The following is a 14,598-nucleotide window of genomic DNA, read 5'->3' as shown; positions in this document are numbered from 1 at the left end:
CTCAACCCATACAGACAAAACATTAGCTCCAGTGGGAAATCAGATGTCCATAGTCAACTGACGACAACACTTAACCACCCTTTATCATCTACTAAAGTACTTTATGTGTGTCAATACTCGGATTATGAATACGAACATAAAGACAGGCTTAAGACCGATACTCTGTGCAATCGATTTGAGAAATAAAACAACATGAAGACCTCATCGATGAGGAAGTGGAAATTAGTAATCATCTTATCTAGAAAGGACAGAACAATAACATCGCAATGCCTGAAGAAAAAAATAGTAGCACAAGACTACACATGGAATTACGGTTCAACTAGATACCACGAAGATTCTCTCCAGTGACATATGACAGCAGAGGTATTACATGACATAAATATTTCTGTTTAATGAATGGAGAAAGCTAAATACAAACTAATCTAAATATTACTGCATCTTGCTTTCATGAGGATTTAAAAGAATTGAGAACAACGCGTGCACCAAAATGATTGATGTCGTTGCTGTTCCTATACCCTGCACCTCTAAGTATTGATACCTGTATAAAGCATGGCGCATTAGATGATAATATCAGATAAACATGAAAGGGCCCATTACATATTTAATATAACTGATATTCCCAAAATGCACATTATTTTTGAAGTATCAAATGAATTTTAATTTTATCTCATGAGAGCAAGGACAAATTCAATCTAGAACCGGATTAAAACTCAATAAGGTCACCTCACTAAACGAAGACCGCTATGATCCATAACACAGACACACAAGCATTTTGAAAAAGTGGAACATTTACAAATGAATAAAACCAAGCCAATAAAATTTGGATAATAAGTGTCAAGTGAACTAAGAAAAACATACATGAAGGTGAGGCATCAATCAAGACTGAGTGCATATCATGAAGCAATTATCTCTTAAACATTAGCTAGATCATACTGAAGGCCAAGAAAATTATAAGGAAAGATTATGACATCTTTTGCATAATTCAAGCATGACCGACGAGCTGAAAAACTTCTACTGTAGGGAAAATATTTGAAGTTTTCCTTGGACGACATAATTTGAGGTTTCCTTGGACTACATAATGTATCTCCTATAGAGAAACTAGTAGGCTACCCAATAAAAAAACATTGATTAGTCCATTAACATGAATTTTGCATCCTAAAAGACAATTTATTAAAGAAAATGAGGAAAAAATAATGGTGGACGGGCATATGATGTCTATGTTTTAGAATCTTGAAAAACTTACATATAAATGTCCATCCAATCATACATTAATGACAATGTGTGCAATGATCACAGTGAGCTCCTAAAAACAAGTACAGCAAAAAAAAAATGGCAATACAACATAGTAATTTGGTCTGCACAGAGGCATCCGCAATCTCCTTTTAACATTTTATCTGCCGATTGATTGGACTCTTATTTGTGAAGAGGACTACCTGAATTTTTGAACTTCTTCTGTTTGTCAAATATCATCTCAATGTGCATGAGAACCCATCAAACAAGACTGGCAAATACTGGAATTATCATTACAAATTTCTCAAGTGGTTGTTTTAAGGTTAACCAAATAATTTGGCCAATCAGCCAAGTCCTTCCAACCCAATCTTATCAAAGATTATCTATCATAAGCAAGAAATACTGAAGCAAGGTTTGCCAAAGCTACATATGGAGCAACAAGAGTAAAATGATATAATGCACATGAGGAACTAGGGGACTGAAAATGTTGAAGAATAGAAGGAAAACTTGTTCAGCACAATTACAAGTTGTGTTAAACCTTTATCTGACTTGGATCTTTCGGACTGTATGGATCATGAATTCTGATATCAACCAAACTTTACCCTTGTTTTTGGACCAAAATGACCTCCATTTAAAATTAGAAGGCTAGTATGAGCAAAAACAAAGAATCAGATTTTAAATTCTGGAATATAGACTGAAAAAAAAAATACTAGAATAAATTTTGTGAATAACTAAACAAAGTTAAAGAAGGATTCTTCCATGCTAGTCAATCCCATGGCATTTCTCTTGGATTACGTTTTCCAAAGAATGGACTATATGAGTTAGTATCAAGAAGCTCTCTAAGTCAACAAAGGGAAGACTATAATATTGGACGGCAAATGTCTGCAAAAGGTCAACAAGACAACTAAAGCAAACAAATAAGGGAAGCCTTATCACTTGTGGATACTGTTGAAATAATCCAGATCCATGCTATAGATGACACCTTCGTATAATCAAAGATTGAGACATGTTATTTATATGTAAAGAATGAGTACCTTTGGACAATCCATGGAGTTCCCAAAATAGCCTATGCCAAAGGATGAAGAGCAGTAGGCAGCAACGAGCTCAACTGCTTCTGGTGGAGAGCTTTGAGTAACCTGTTAGAAAATGAATCATGAATGAAGATTCTTATATTATACAAGAAACATAACTGCATAGAGTAACAGCAACACCTTCAGAGTGTCAGCCTGCACTAGTAACACCCCAGCACCTGTATCATGGGACTTCTGATTGCTATTCTGAACAACAGAACGCAGAAGTTTTGTACATGCAGAAGCAGGACCTGACTGTGATCTGAACAGACGAAGAAAACCTAAATGTAGAACTACTTATTAAAAAAAAAAATTGTGGCGATTGAAAATGAATTATATTAGCTATCAATGTCAATATGATAACATACAAGATAATCACCTCTATCAGGTACTCAGCTAGTGGGATATATAGCTTTAAGTCTTTGATTCAGCTGGGAGGTGGTGGAGAATGGGAGAAATAGGAGGATTAAGCAGGCTGATCAATCTTTAAATCTCAGGATTTTGGGGAATTATGATATACCTCCAAAATGGATTATGGTTTGATTGTTGTTGGAATCTAAAGCTACAACCTAGTCACTGTATCAGTCGGCCCACCAGCATATTAAAGACAACTCCCTTCAATTTATGTGATATCCATGCAGATTATAGCTGGGAAGCCAAATAGTCCAGTGGGGTTGGTTATATAGTTCATTCCCACATAACCCCTGCCTCGAATCACTTTTACATTTTCTACTCCTCCTTGCAACACGCCTCACCCGCCAAATAAGTTCAGTTCCACTCCCATCCACGTTTGAACTGGAGTTCCAGACATGGATCATGGCTGCCCATGCATTGCAATACAGACCATGACCGTGCGGATGCTACACAATATGTGGGACCATGTGCTCAGAATATCGTGCAACTAGTATCTGGACCTCTTGAGTGTGAGCCAAAAAGGATCAGGCTCCATTCCATTGTGATTTTTCTTGAAAGCATTCTTATGTGATTTAAAGTTTTTTAAGTATTAAAACTAAATAATAATTATATAACAGTATTATAAGAGAAAATAATGGGCACTAACGACATTAATTTTCAAAATACTACTCATTCGATTTTAAAAAATATTTTTCAGGTTGCACCTTTTTTTAGGAAAACTTGAAATGACAATTTGAATTCTAAAAAAGATATTATTACATATATAACGGCCATTACAATGCGATAGCAACAAAATAATGATCATGATCATTAATTAAATACATGTTATTAATATGTATAACATAATGGACCCACCAAAATTTATAATGGCCATTATACTAGCTACTATTATTTTAATCCACGAGCAAAATGCAATATAAAGGCCATTATAATGTTATACAGCAGTGTTATACATATAAAAATGGGCTAATGTAATAATAGCCCATGATTGCATGGCTGTTATTCAAACACACACAATCTCTCTCTCTCTCCATTTTACTTAGAGATATAGTACAAATGCTACCAAACTTAACCTTCACCAACAAGACTTATCTCATCTATATAGGAGCTTCATGGATCACAGAATCATTCGTCAAACTTCATAAACATTTTACAGCCTGCTCTGATTTCCTTCACCCCTTTGAATGTATGTGAATTACCGGGCCAGGCAACTACATTAAAGAGGAACCTGCCGCCGAACCTGGAGACGTGTTGATGGATAGGAAACCTACCATCTTTGTTACAGAGTTTGAAGATTATGAAACAACGAGCTGTTCTCCAAGATTCATATAAAATTAGGAAGTACTAAAATAAAGAGGGAAGGAAGCAAGGTTCAACATAAAAAATTGTAGTCATATTTAAGGTCCAAACTATAAGCCAAAAAATCAAACTAAAACACACAACTAACATATAAAATTTAACGATGAATTAATTAAATAAAAATATCATATGCTGATCAAGTTAAAGTACAGAGCATACAATGATGATGACACACAGCATTCACGTGCTGCGAATCCTTTTATTAAGTACTCCCCAGCACCGGTTGCACAGCAACCAACTATGAATGGAGCTCCATAGGGATCTCTGGATGAAGCCCAGCAACCTGAACCATACATTGCTGCCAATCCAACCCGTCCATCAACCTGCAAGAACTTAAGAATTTTAACATCTGCAAGTTAAATATAAAACAAAATAATTTTACTTTAGTCAGGCCTTACATAATGAATCAAGCCATCGAACTAACAGAGTTTAAAGCAATAATATAATGGTAGAAATACTATGTTTTATAGATACATACAGTCTCATAAATTAGAACCTTTTGAAGATAATGAAGAAGTAAAAAACATATATCTAACAAATACAGTAATATGTTGCCAGATGTTGTCCATTTGATGTTTAAAGCTCCACTGCTTGCTCATAACTATCATCATCATCTAACAAATACAGTAATCTATTGTCTAGATATTGTCTGTTTGATGTTTTAAAGTTCCACTGCTTCATCATCATCATCATCATCATTACAAGTCTTTTCCAATACAAGATAGATCATCTATCTGGCATAGATCAAATAAATCAAGAAGGCCCTGAGTGATTTAGCGTGCTTCTGCAGCCTGTTGTTCTGATGTCAACTATCTAAGACTTGGTGTTTATCCCGATGGAGGCAACTTTTGGCAAGAAATGGGCCTTCCATGACAAGTAGGAAGACTTACTTTATCTTTTGCAGTTTAAGCTCATGCAACAGCGTACGACCCTCCCTTGGAAAGAATTTAGATGAAGAGCAATGATGACAGTTTTATACAAGGAGTTGCATTCCTTTCTGATGCACTTTTCAGCCATAGTTAAATTGAAGCTTAGTTAAATCCTCTTAATTGCCATTTTTCAAAGGCTTACAACCCCACACACACCTGCCTGCATTCCCACCTGCATGCCAACTTACATGCAGCACAAGCACATGCTCAAAAAACTTAAATTCAGAAAGCAATTGACAATATGATCCTTATAAAACTGCTCAAAAACCAAGCTGCAAGGTTGCCTCTAGAATCTAGTTACAACTGACTGCACACTTTGTCATCCAGTTCTTTGTAACTTTAATGCAGGACCCAAGTTCAAACTTATGATTTAGCTGAAAGAACTATCAATGAGTTCCTTCAAAAAAAGAAAGAACTATCAATTAGATGTTTGGGTTATAGGTAACAAAAGGTCATTATAACATAGTCAAGGTGTCATTACAAGCAACATAATTGCGCTAAAAAATTCAGATGAATACTTAGCACGTTCAACAATGCTCATTGGTCTAGAGCACAAAAACCCATGCACACATTGTGTTCATATAAAATTAATGGTGCAGGTGATGGCCACTCACCTTGCCAGCATCAACTTACAGAGTGGCAACAGAATATGGATGAATCACATGAAATATTATATCCTTTAAGATATAGCACGTTTTTAAAAATTGCAAAAAATTCTGATCAAGAACTAAACTAATATTCAACAACTCAACCAAAAAGAATCGGCAAACAAATTAACCTGGATTTGGAAAATTATAACAGAATCCTTACGACCAGGCCTGTGTCTTGTATAAAAGACCCAACTTTCCGTATCAACGCATGCAAACAGAGCTAATAAAACACTACATGACAAAGGTCCAACTTGTTTTTCTTGAGGGAATAGGAGGGAGGAAACCAACCATCCTAGAGACCCAATAAATTTATAAAGCATTAAATTCACAAAGGCAAATGAGTGAAGGCTAGGAAATCTCTTTATCACATTATTGAAAACAGAAATCCCTTGTCCAGATAAAAGAATCAACGAAAAAAAAAAAAAACCTTGTTTGAAACTGAAATAGTGACTGAAACACAATTAAGATTTTGAAGTTTGGTCTTATGTTCTAAATCCAGTTTGGATCTGGGAAAGGATTCTGGGGCTCTTCTACAGTTTGAATCTCCACATTTCAATTTTTATTAGTCGGACTTCACATTTTATTTGAATTTAGGTGATGTTTGATATATCACCAGTAATGTGATCACTGAGATAATGTGATCATCAGGGTGATGTGAGCACTGGGGTGACGTATGATCACTGTATTTGGTACATCACTGAGAATAGAACTTCACTGTATCTGGTATATCACTAAGTAGTGATAATGATAATGTATAAAATACCATAAATAGTACGTAATAATTACTCTACGACTTGATTAAACATTTTCATTCACAACTCACAAAAACATGTACTACTAATAGTAATAATAATATTTATTATTATTATTATTATATTATGTATCTATTTTGATTAGACTATTAAAATGATATTATAATAATATTATATATAAGTGGGCTTGGCTAGGCTAAGCCAATTTTGACCATCAATGTTAGGGCTACCCATTAGGAATGATTTAGCCCATCAAAACTAAATGAGAAAAAGAAAAGCATGAAAGGTTTAGCATGATCCATCCATGCCAATTAATCATATTTGTCTATACAAATAAAATAAGCATCCAATAAATAAATAAAAGACATCCATGCCATTTAACTAAACTTGCCAATAAAAATAAAATAGGCATATAGTAGATAAATAAAGGGCATTCATGCCAATTTACCAACCTGCTAATCAAGATACAATAGACATCTTCAATAGGGGGTGTTACTGAAGGTGAAAGTCAAAGAAAAGAAAGAGACAAGGAGGATTTTTCTTTTCTCCCCAATTTACTGACTAGGGACATTTTTATCCTAAAATAACTTCAGTACATCACCAATATCCAGCGATATGCTATCACCTGGGGTATGTGTGGTGATAGCATCACTGCACAACATAGTGATGCTATCATCAAATTTATCACTGGATCCTTCATCACTAGATGGAATTTTGTAACGCCAAACAAAGTGATCACACCACCTGACTCACATCACTAGGATGCTGTGAAATATCATCCCCTATCAAACAGCACCTTAGGTTTGACCTATTTGCAAAATTTGGCATTCGTAGAATGTAAAGTAGAAAGAGAATGGACTTCAAATAAAATGTACATGTTGATTACACAACTATCACCTTCAATGCAATACCACCACTTGATGCCCCTGATGCTACACGACCAGAGCTATCAATACAGATTACTCCCACAGTATCCATAATGCAATCTTCTTTGATATCATCTTTCGCAGATGGTTGTCCATGCGAAGCTTTATTCTTCTTTCCACCAATTAAACGTTGAGCTTCTATCGCTAAAATGGAAATGAATAATCAAAAGAGAACAAGATCAGCAGATCATTCTGCAGATAGCACTCACTGAAGTCTACATTTTATATAACGCTACTGTAAGATGACACTTGACATTCATGACATTGCATGCATACATATACACATGATTACATACATATTGGCTGGACTACACACTTCATGTTAACTATTTGAAAAAGGAGTTAATTACTCAAAATAAAAGATGGATTATCTAAATTCAAGATCCAAACCATTGAACATAACCAAAACTACAAGAGAGAGAGAGAGAGAGAGAGAGAGAGAGAGAGAGAGAGAAACCAAAATTCACATGTTTTGATGGGCTATAAATCATCAAGTCGGTGTCTAAATAGAAGGTTTTGACAACATGACACTACATTTTACTATGATTAATCATCAAAACCAGTGAATTTAAATCTATCCATGTTTTAAAATATGTAGATCGTGATCCATAAAGTAGCTTTTAAATTTATGTAACCTATCATATATTTTACCATGCTAGTGCACTTGATACCGCTCACTTTTTATACCGATTTAATACATTGGTTAGAGACTGCCAAAATATATAAATTTTAGTTTCTAGGTGTTTGTGGTGTAAATCATATTCAATGTTTTGATTCAATTTCAATGGCCTATGATTTACTTTAAAATCGTTAACTCCTGTTACAACAAGTTAATGTAAAAAATGTATTAGAATGCTTTTGCACACATTTGACTTCATTTATTTTGAAGCTTTCTTGCTTATGCATCAAGATGGCAAAAAAAACAACAGTAGAAATATAGCTAATCAGTAAAACTATAATATAAACTACATAATTTGCAATTCCAAATTATTGATCTTGATCCAAATACCTTAAAACATACGCAGATCAGATTTCAGCTAATTTGGATGTTGCTAAGCTGTATGGCAAACCAAAACATAATATCATGCCATTAAAATTGTTAAGTTTGATTTCATTTGATACATGAATAAAAGACCGCAAAAATTCATGATTTTAGTTTCTAGCCAATTTAAATGCCATAGATTATGATCAATGGTGATGATTTGAAAGGCCCTCCATAATTTTAATTGGAAAGAATTTGGAGCAAATGCTCTCAGGAGCATTCTCTCTCTCTCTCTCTATATATATATATATTTATCTATCTATCTATATTTATTTGGGTGGGTGGGTGTGTGGGTGTGTGTCTGTGTGATACAAAAGAAACAGCACAACAATGATTAACCACATCTATAGATCCAAACATGATATGCAACAAAATTTATATAACATTTTTCCTTTAGTTGATGTAAACTGCAATTTTTTCTTGATAGCAGACAACAAATGGCAATCATATACCATATTAGCCTATTAGGTGTGTGGATACAAGCATCAATATTTATTTATGTAGGTTCTGAAATACCGAATATGAAAGTTTTTGCCTAACATTATGAATTATCAAACTCATCAATATCAGCACTTCAGGGCCCAGCAGTCCCAAGGTATGTCTGCTTCTAGGTTTACATTGATAGCTAAACACGGTTGCCCATCTGTTTTTAATTCTTAAGTACTTAGATGTGTATGTAGGCATGTAATGCAATCCAACAGAAAAGATCTCCATCTATAATATCATCCAATTTGCGATCAAACTTCAAGAAAAAGAGGGTCTAATAGGCAGACAAGAAAAATGACTAAAGAAAAGAACAAAAAGGAGCTGAATTCATGACCACATGGAGAATCATCAAGATAAATTTTACAAGAATCACACACATATGGCACTCATGTGCAAAACAAGAAGAATATGGATTTGATCAATTCTAAGCCAAAAATATTCCAGTGAGAATAGCTAGAACCTTCTTTCTACATAAATACAATCCAAGTACCTTTAATCCCAAAATTTGAGTAGGAATAATACATTTCTAATACATTTCTTATAATAAGCAGGCAATTGCATATTAATGTTTTCAATTATCAAAATATGAAGGGTTCATTTACAATTTAAGTTTAGAGTGCTAACTTTAGATTATTTACTAATTATTATGGGTAAAATTCCCAAATTTAAAGATGGTAAAACGTTTCACATGAATTTGTGCCATATATCTGGATGGATTATCAGAAACAATTTCCTAAAGAATTTAAATATCACTAAGAAATAGAGGTGATGATAAATGTAAGGTTTGTCAGCGACATAAGATTAACAAATTTAAATGTATTGAACTGGTTATTTTGTCGAATGAATGTCAAGTTTGTTTTCCACCTTTCTTTCTTAAAATAGGTGTAGAGGGTGGAACACTTGATCAGCACATGGCATACAGCCACAGCCAGTGAAACAGCTGACTAGCATATGGAGACATACCCCTGCTTGGTGGTTGGGAACATTTGGATATATGAATATATGCATATTACAATCATTTAACACATGCAATCTACATATACTGATAAGTTGTCTTCTTTCTTATTAAGAAATGGAAGTAGAGACAAGGTTCAGATGATATTTTGCAAGATGTAACACCAAATCTTTTACTTCTTTCCTCGAATGAAAAGCTGCAATAATTCTTTATTTTCAAAATCAACGTTTGTAGATATTGTAGGGCTAAAAGAAGACCTGGTTTCTCCAATGACACTGCAGATGATCCAGAGGTAGATGTAGTCTGTGCAGTAGAAGATTCACTCCATCCCTTAGCATCAGCAAGCATCGCTTTATATTTCATCCATTGTGTTTTAGCCCTCTCTGTCACCAGCCACTGTTTTAGAATGCATTAAGAAATAGTAAGTGAAACCAAAAAAGAATATAAAAACAAGTATATTCAATGAAATGAATCAGCAGAATCTTTTATTGACATCAATTTCACTGATATTTTGAGATGAAGAAGAGGATAACAAAAGAAAGTTTTACTTCTTCTATTTCTGAAACAGTGGCTGGCATGATGATGCCCTTGGATTTTCCCCATTCACGAGCACCTTCACCAACCAAGAACCTAAAGAAGAAGAAGAAGATAATGTCATTTGAAGTAAAAAATCATGGAAATATCAAAATAAGTAACACACAAGTGTGAATGAGCAGTAATATCTATCATCACCACAAGTGTGAACATCCTCAAGAGCATGTCTTATCATAAGAAAAAAGACAGTTACAAAGCGGTAGCTATATCCACCAAATCCACCCTTATCCAGTGTGGGCCTAAAATCTAGGCCCAACCCAACCCATTTTCGAATCAATGTTGGGTCAGAGTCAAGCCTGCAATCTGCCTTCCAACCGCAAACATTCAAGTGCAGACTCATGCATAAAGATTAGGTATGTATCCAATGAAGGAAGCATGGTAGTTATAAGTACTCATAAATGAGTAATATCTATATATCATTTCTAGAATATTGTTGAAAGCTAAGCTTACCAGCCTCTGTTCACCTTTTCAAATTCATTCTTGAACATAGAAACTAATATGATCATACAAGCTTACATTCTAGGACATAGAAACTGATAAGATCATGAGAGCTTACATTTCAGGACCAAATACCTAACCTCTATAAAATTATGATAATAGCTTAGTATTACTACATTCATGCTACTATGCTTCACCAGGTCAGATGTTGTTGCTTGTTAATATAAAGTTGGATTTCAGAATATAGATCCAATTTATCCTCAGCAGGCTTAGATCGAGATTGAATGCTATCAAAGGATCCATCTCCAGATATGTCTAGATCCGGACTAATCTAAGAAGCCCGATTTGGAAGGGGTCCAAACTAAGCAGACCAATTGTGACATGTTAGCAACTGTGCCAACTAAAGGTATGATATAAAAAACATGGCATGAACCAACAGAAAATCCTTGACTACATGCATTACTAACAGAATAAAAACATATGCTGAAAAATTGTCATGACTGACCAAGACATAAAGCTTCATTGGCTTCACATGCATCACCATGCCAACAAAATTGGAAAGAAAGATCTCTTGAATATAACAATGAACTGATAAGCACTCAAGTAAGAGAAAAAAACTTATAAGATATGTAATTTCTGCTCAACTTAAAATGGTTGTAATTACAGTGGAGGTATTCGACCAAGCAGGGAAGATCCTGCTATTTGCTCTTTGGCCAAGTGTGCAGCAATTTGGATGGCATTTCGTACACCTGGTCTACAATAATAAAAGGTTTAGTTAGTGTTATTGAAATATGACAACTTTTTATGTAATATACTTGAATATTAAACATCCCTACAAATCATTTGAGCTATTAACCTGCATCCAAACTATATGCTAAGCATTCATTTAGAAGTACCTCGTACAGCTCCAACAGCTCCAAATGCTCCAGAACAACCATCCATGATACTTGCATCGCATTCGACATGGCCCGACTCTGTCAAATTTGAACCTTGACCTGCATTTGTGATTGGATCATCCTACAGCCAGAACAACATGCTGTTAAAGAATACATTATTTCTAGAATTCGAGAGTAAAATTAAACCAAAGTAATTTTGACCAAATTCAAAACAGTTTTGGCCAGCACAAATCAGCCATAAGATGGCTGATGGCGGGATATTCAATGAGCAGATAAATAAAAACATTACAACTTCCTTGGTCCAACTGCTCTCCTATTAGACAGACACAATAATAAAATCAAAAGTATCCATACGCATGAAGCAGTCGTGGATTGGCAAGTTGTTATGTGATTCAACCAGCCTTAATAATGTTACACCAATCTTTTCCATTGATAAAAGCAGATAACAGTAATAGCAACAACAGAAGATGATAACAATAGCATCATCAACAACAACAGCACCAAGAACACGTTAAGTTGGTAAAAATACAAATATGGCATGTCAAAATGTGAACTACAGTTTCAATCCTTCAAATTTAAGTATTGATGGCCATCCAGTGGTAACAAATGAATGATTAAATAAACAAATGCACAAAGTCCTCATTGCAGAAAACGAAAAAAAGACAAACAAAAGAGATTCTCTCAAGGATCTCAAACTCATGGCTAGAACATAAGTTTGACGACACAAATCCAATAGTAAAAAAAATAGTAAGATCACTGAAATATAAATATTCAGAATTCCAAATGAATGAATTACACAAAGCACTATCTGCAAGGTAATGGAAAAGAAAAATCAAGTGGAAAATAGTGTCAAGGGAATTCATCACATCTTAGCAAGATGTTTATAATTAAATGTAAATCTCATTAAAGATGGAATCTGCAAAACATAGGAGTGGAGAAGCCAAGATGGCCGAAAATCACTGAGAGAATATCATACGGAAAAATTTGCAGTCAACTTGATGAACACTTAAACATGAACATTTGGTGGAAAATTATAAGGAATATGTGGCCAAAGTAATTGTTAATTGTATAATCAGAAATGTCACTTCTTGGAGACCATTTAGACCTCAAGAATGGCATGTGAAATCTAGCTTTTGTCTTTAATCTTACTTTGTGATACCATAAGGGAAACTTTGTTAGCCATTTCTTGCATTTTGTCTTTCTATTTGGCACCAATTGTCATTAAATCTGTTTCCCAAAGTGAGACTTGATTATCTTTAATAAAAGGGGGGCTAAATGCACGAGGCTCCCCCCATTACAAGATCTAAGGATGGTCAAATGTATGTAGCCTTATCCCTCAATGCATAGAGGCTATTTCCATACTTCGAACCCATGACCTCCAAGTCACGATGGAGCAACCTTACCCTGCACCAAGGCTCATCCTCACTTGATAATCTTTAATACAAAAGACAAAAAAGGTTTGTCTCTAAATTCTTTATATGACTCATGATCTGTTACTAGGTATGTAGTTTTCATTAATGGCGGCTATAGACCCTGGACAGGAACGAATAGAGGACTTATAAGTCTGCCATAAACAGCATGACAAGTTTTGGTGCTCTAATTTCAGTTGGATATCAACAGAGAGTAAACTTTGAAGCATAAAGAGATCTGAAATTCAGATCAGCAAATAGCAAGCATTTTGATAATCTCTCAACTATTCAGAAAACATATTTGTGGGACAAAGTATCCAAGACTAATCACATTTAGAAGATATAATATGTCTAAGGGGAAAATATATTATTCCCAATCAGAGCTAATGATAGATAAGTCTGGGTTCACATTAACAGCCATCATTACTAACCTCCAACACTTGAATGGCAGCTGAAACAGCATCTAAGCATCCACCATCATCCTTAAAGAATACGAGATCATCAGTTAGTGAACTTTAAACAAATGCATAAGCACCATGCTGCTTTATGAAACTTAATAGAGTGACAAAATTTACTTTCTAAATCAGTTGATGTAGAACTGCATTATGGAAGTCAACAGCCGATACACAGAACCGCAACAATTAACTAGTTAGATGATGGTAAAAAAATAAGCATGAATAGTTGGACCTTTTATATGCAGAATGCTAGTTATTAACATGATTAATATATTATTCTGAAAAACAAAGCAGATAGGCTGTTGAATAAATGAATAACACATGGTGGCCTAAAATGAAATACTAATAGAAGCACAAAAGACACATTTGAACAATGGAAGACCCAAGAAAACCAACCTTAAATCTACAGCATTACAGGTACAATGAATTGCGAAATATGACAGCATTTAAATGAAAAAAGCACAAATCAACATGCTTAATACACTACTGTATGTGCAAAAAAATACAAAGCACAGCATTTCCACATTTCGTTGCACCAATGTATCCATGGTTCAGTGATTTTAGAGATCGTAAGTAACTTGGGTCAAAATTAAAATGATGTAACAAATCCAGATAGAGTCAATTAGACTAAATTACCAGCACACGCTCAAAATATAAATTATGAATTTAAATGGTATAAAATAAGGAGGGGAAGGCATCGATAGTCAAATAGGGCAAGCATTCAACTGCTGCAAGAAGATAATAGTTTTAAATCATAATATCAACCAGAAAACAGAAGGGTATGAAGGCTCCATGGAGATTTTTTTAAAAAAATACATTTTAAAAAAGAACCAGGAATTCCAAGCGCACATCAATCACTGAAGAGCTTTGGTCTTTTTGTTCTATAATGTTCCTGGTCGATCTTACAAAATTTTCTGCCTCAGAAATATAAGTTCCCTTAATGAATAAAGTGACACTGTTAATGCAAAGAAGCAATTGAGAGCTGCAAGTTGA

At 34.5% G+C, this 14,598-nt stretch overlaps 1 protein-coding gene across 3 annotated transcripts in view; it reads right to left on the bottom strand.

Moving 5' to 3' along the window:
- Nucleotides 1-250: 250 nt before the first annotated feature.
- The window catches only part of LOC105059018 (putative threonine aspartase), a 15,262-nt gene continuing 914 nt past the window's right edge, over nucleotides 251-14,598 (bottom strand). Inside the window, exons 2-11 of one of the 3 annotated variants that reach the window (XM_010942140.4) lie at nucleotides 13,582-13,632; nucleotides 11,742-11,862; nucleotides 11,510-11,594; nucleotides 10,362-10,443; nucleotides 10,071-10,209; nucleotides 7,302-7,474; nucleotides 4,233-4,396; nucleotides 2,442-2,562; nucleotides 2,265-2,366; nucleotides 251-538 (exon numbers count right to left, since the gene is read on the bottom strand). In XM_010942140.4, coding sequence (XP_010940442.1) covers nucleotides 446-538; nucleotides 2,265-2,366; nucleotides 2,442-2,562; nucleotides 4,233-4,396; nucleotides 7,302-7,474; nucleotides 10,071-10,209; nucleotides 10,362-10,443; nucleotides 11,510-11,594; nucleotides 11,742-11,862; nucleotides 13,582-13,632 — 1,131 coding nt within the window. In that variant the 3' untranslated portion in view covers nucleotides 251-445. Of the gene's footprint in view, nucleotides 539-2,260; nucleotides 2,367-2,441; nucleotides 2,582-4,232; nucleotides 4,397-7,301; nucleotides 7,475-10,070; nucleotides 10,210-10,361; nucleotides 10,444-11,509; nucleotides 11,595-11,741; nucleotides 11,863-13,581; nucleotides 13,633-14,598 lie in introns of those variants that run through there. The other 2 variants (XM_010942141.4, XR_002166192.3) reach the window with 2 other exon arrangements.

Source organism: Elaeis guineensis, chromosome 16 (assembly GCF_000442705.2).
Source record: "Elaeis guineensis isolate ETL-2024a chromosome 16, EG11, whole genome shotgun sequence".
NCBI lineage: Eukaryota > Viridiplantae > Streptophyta > Magnoliopsida > Arecales > Arecaceae > Elaeis > Elaeis guineensis.
This window is presented reverse-complemented; position numbering and strand designations above follow the sequence as displayed.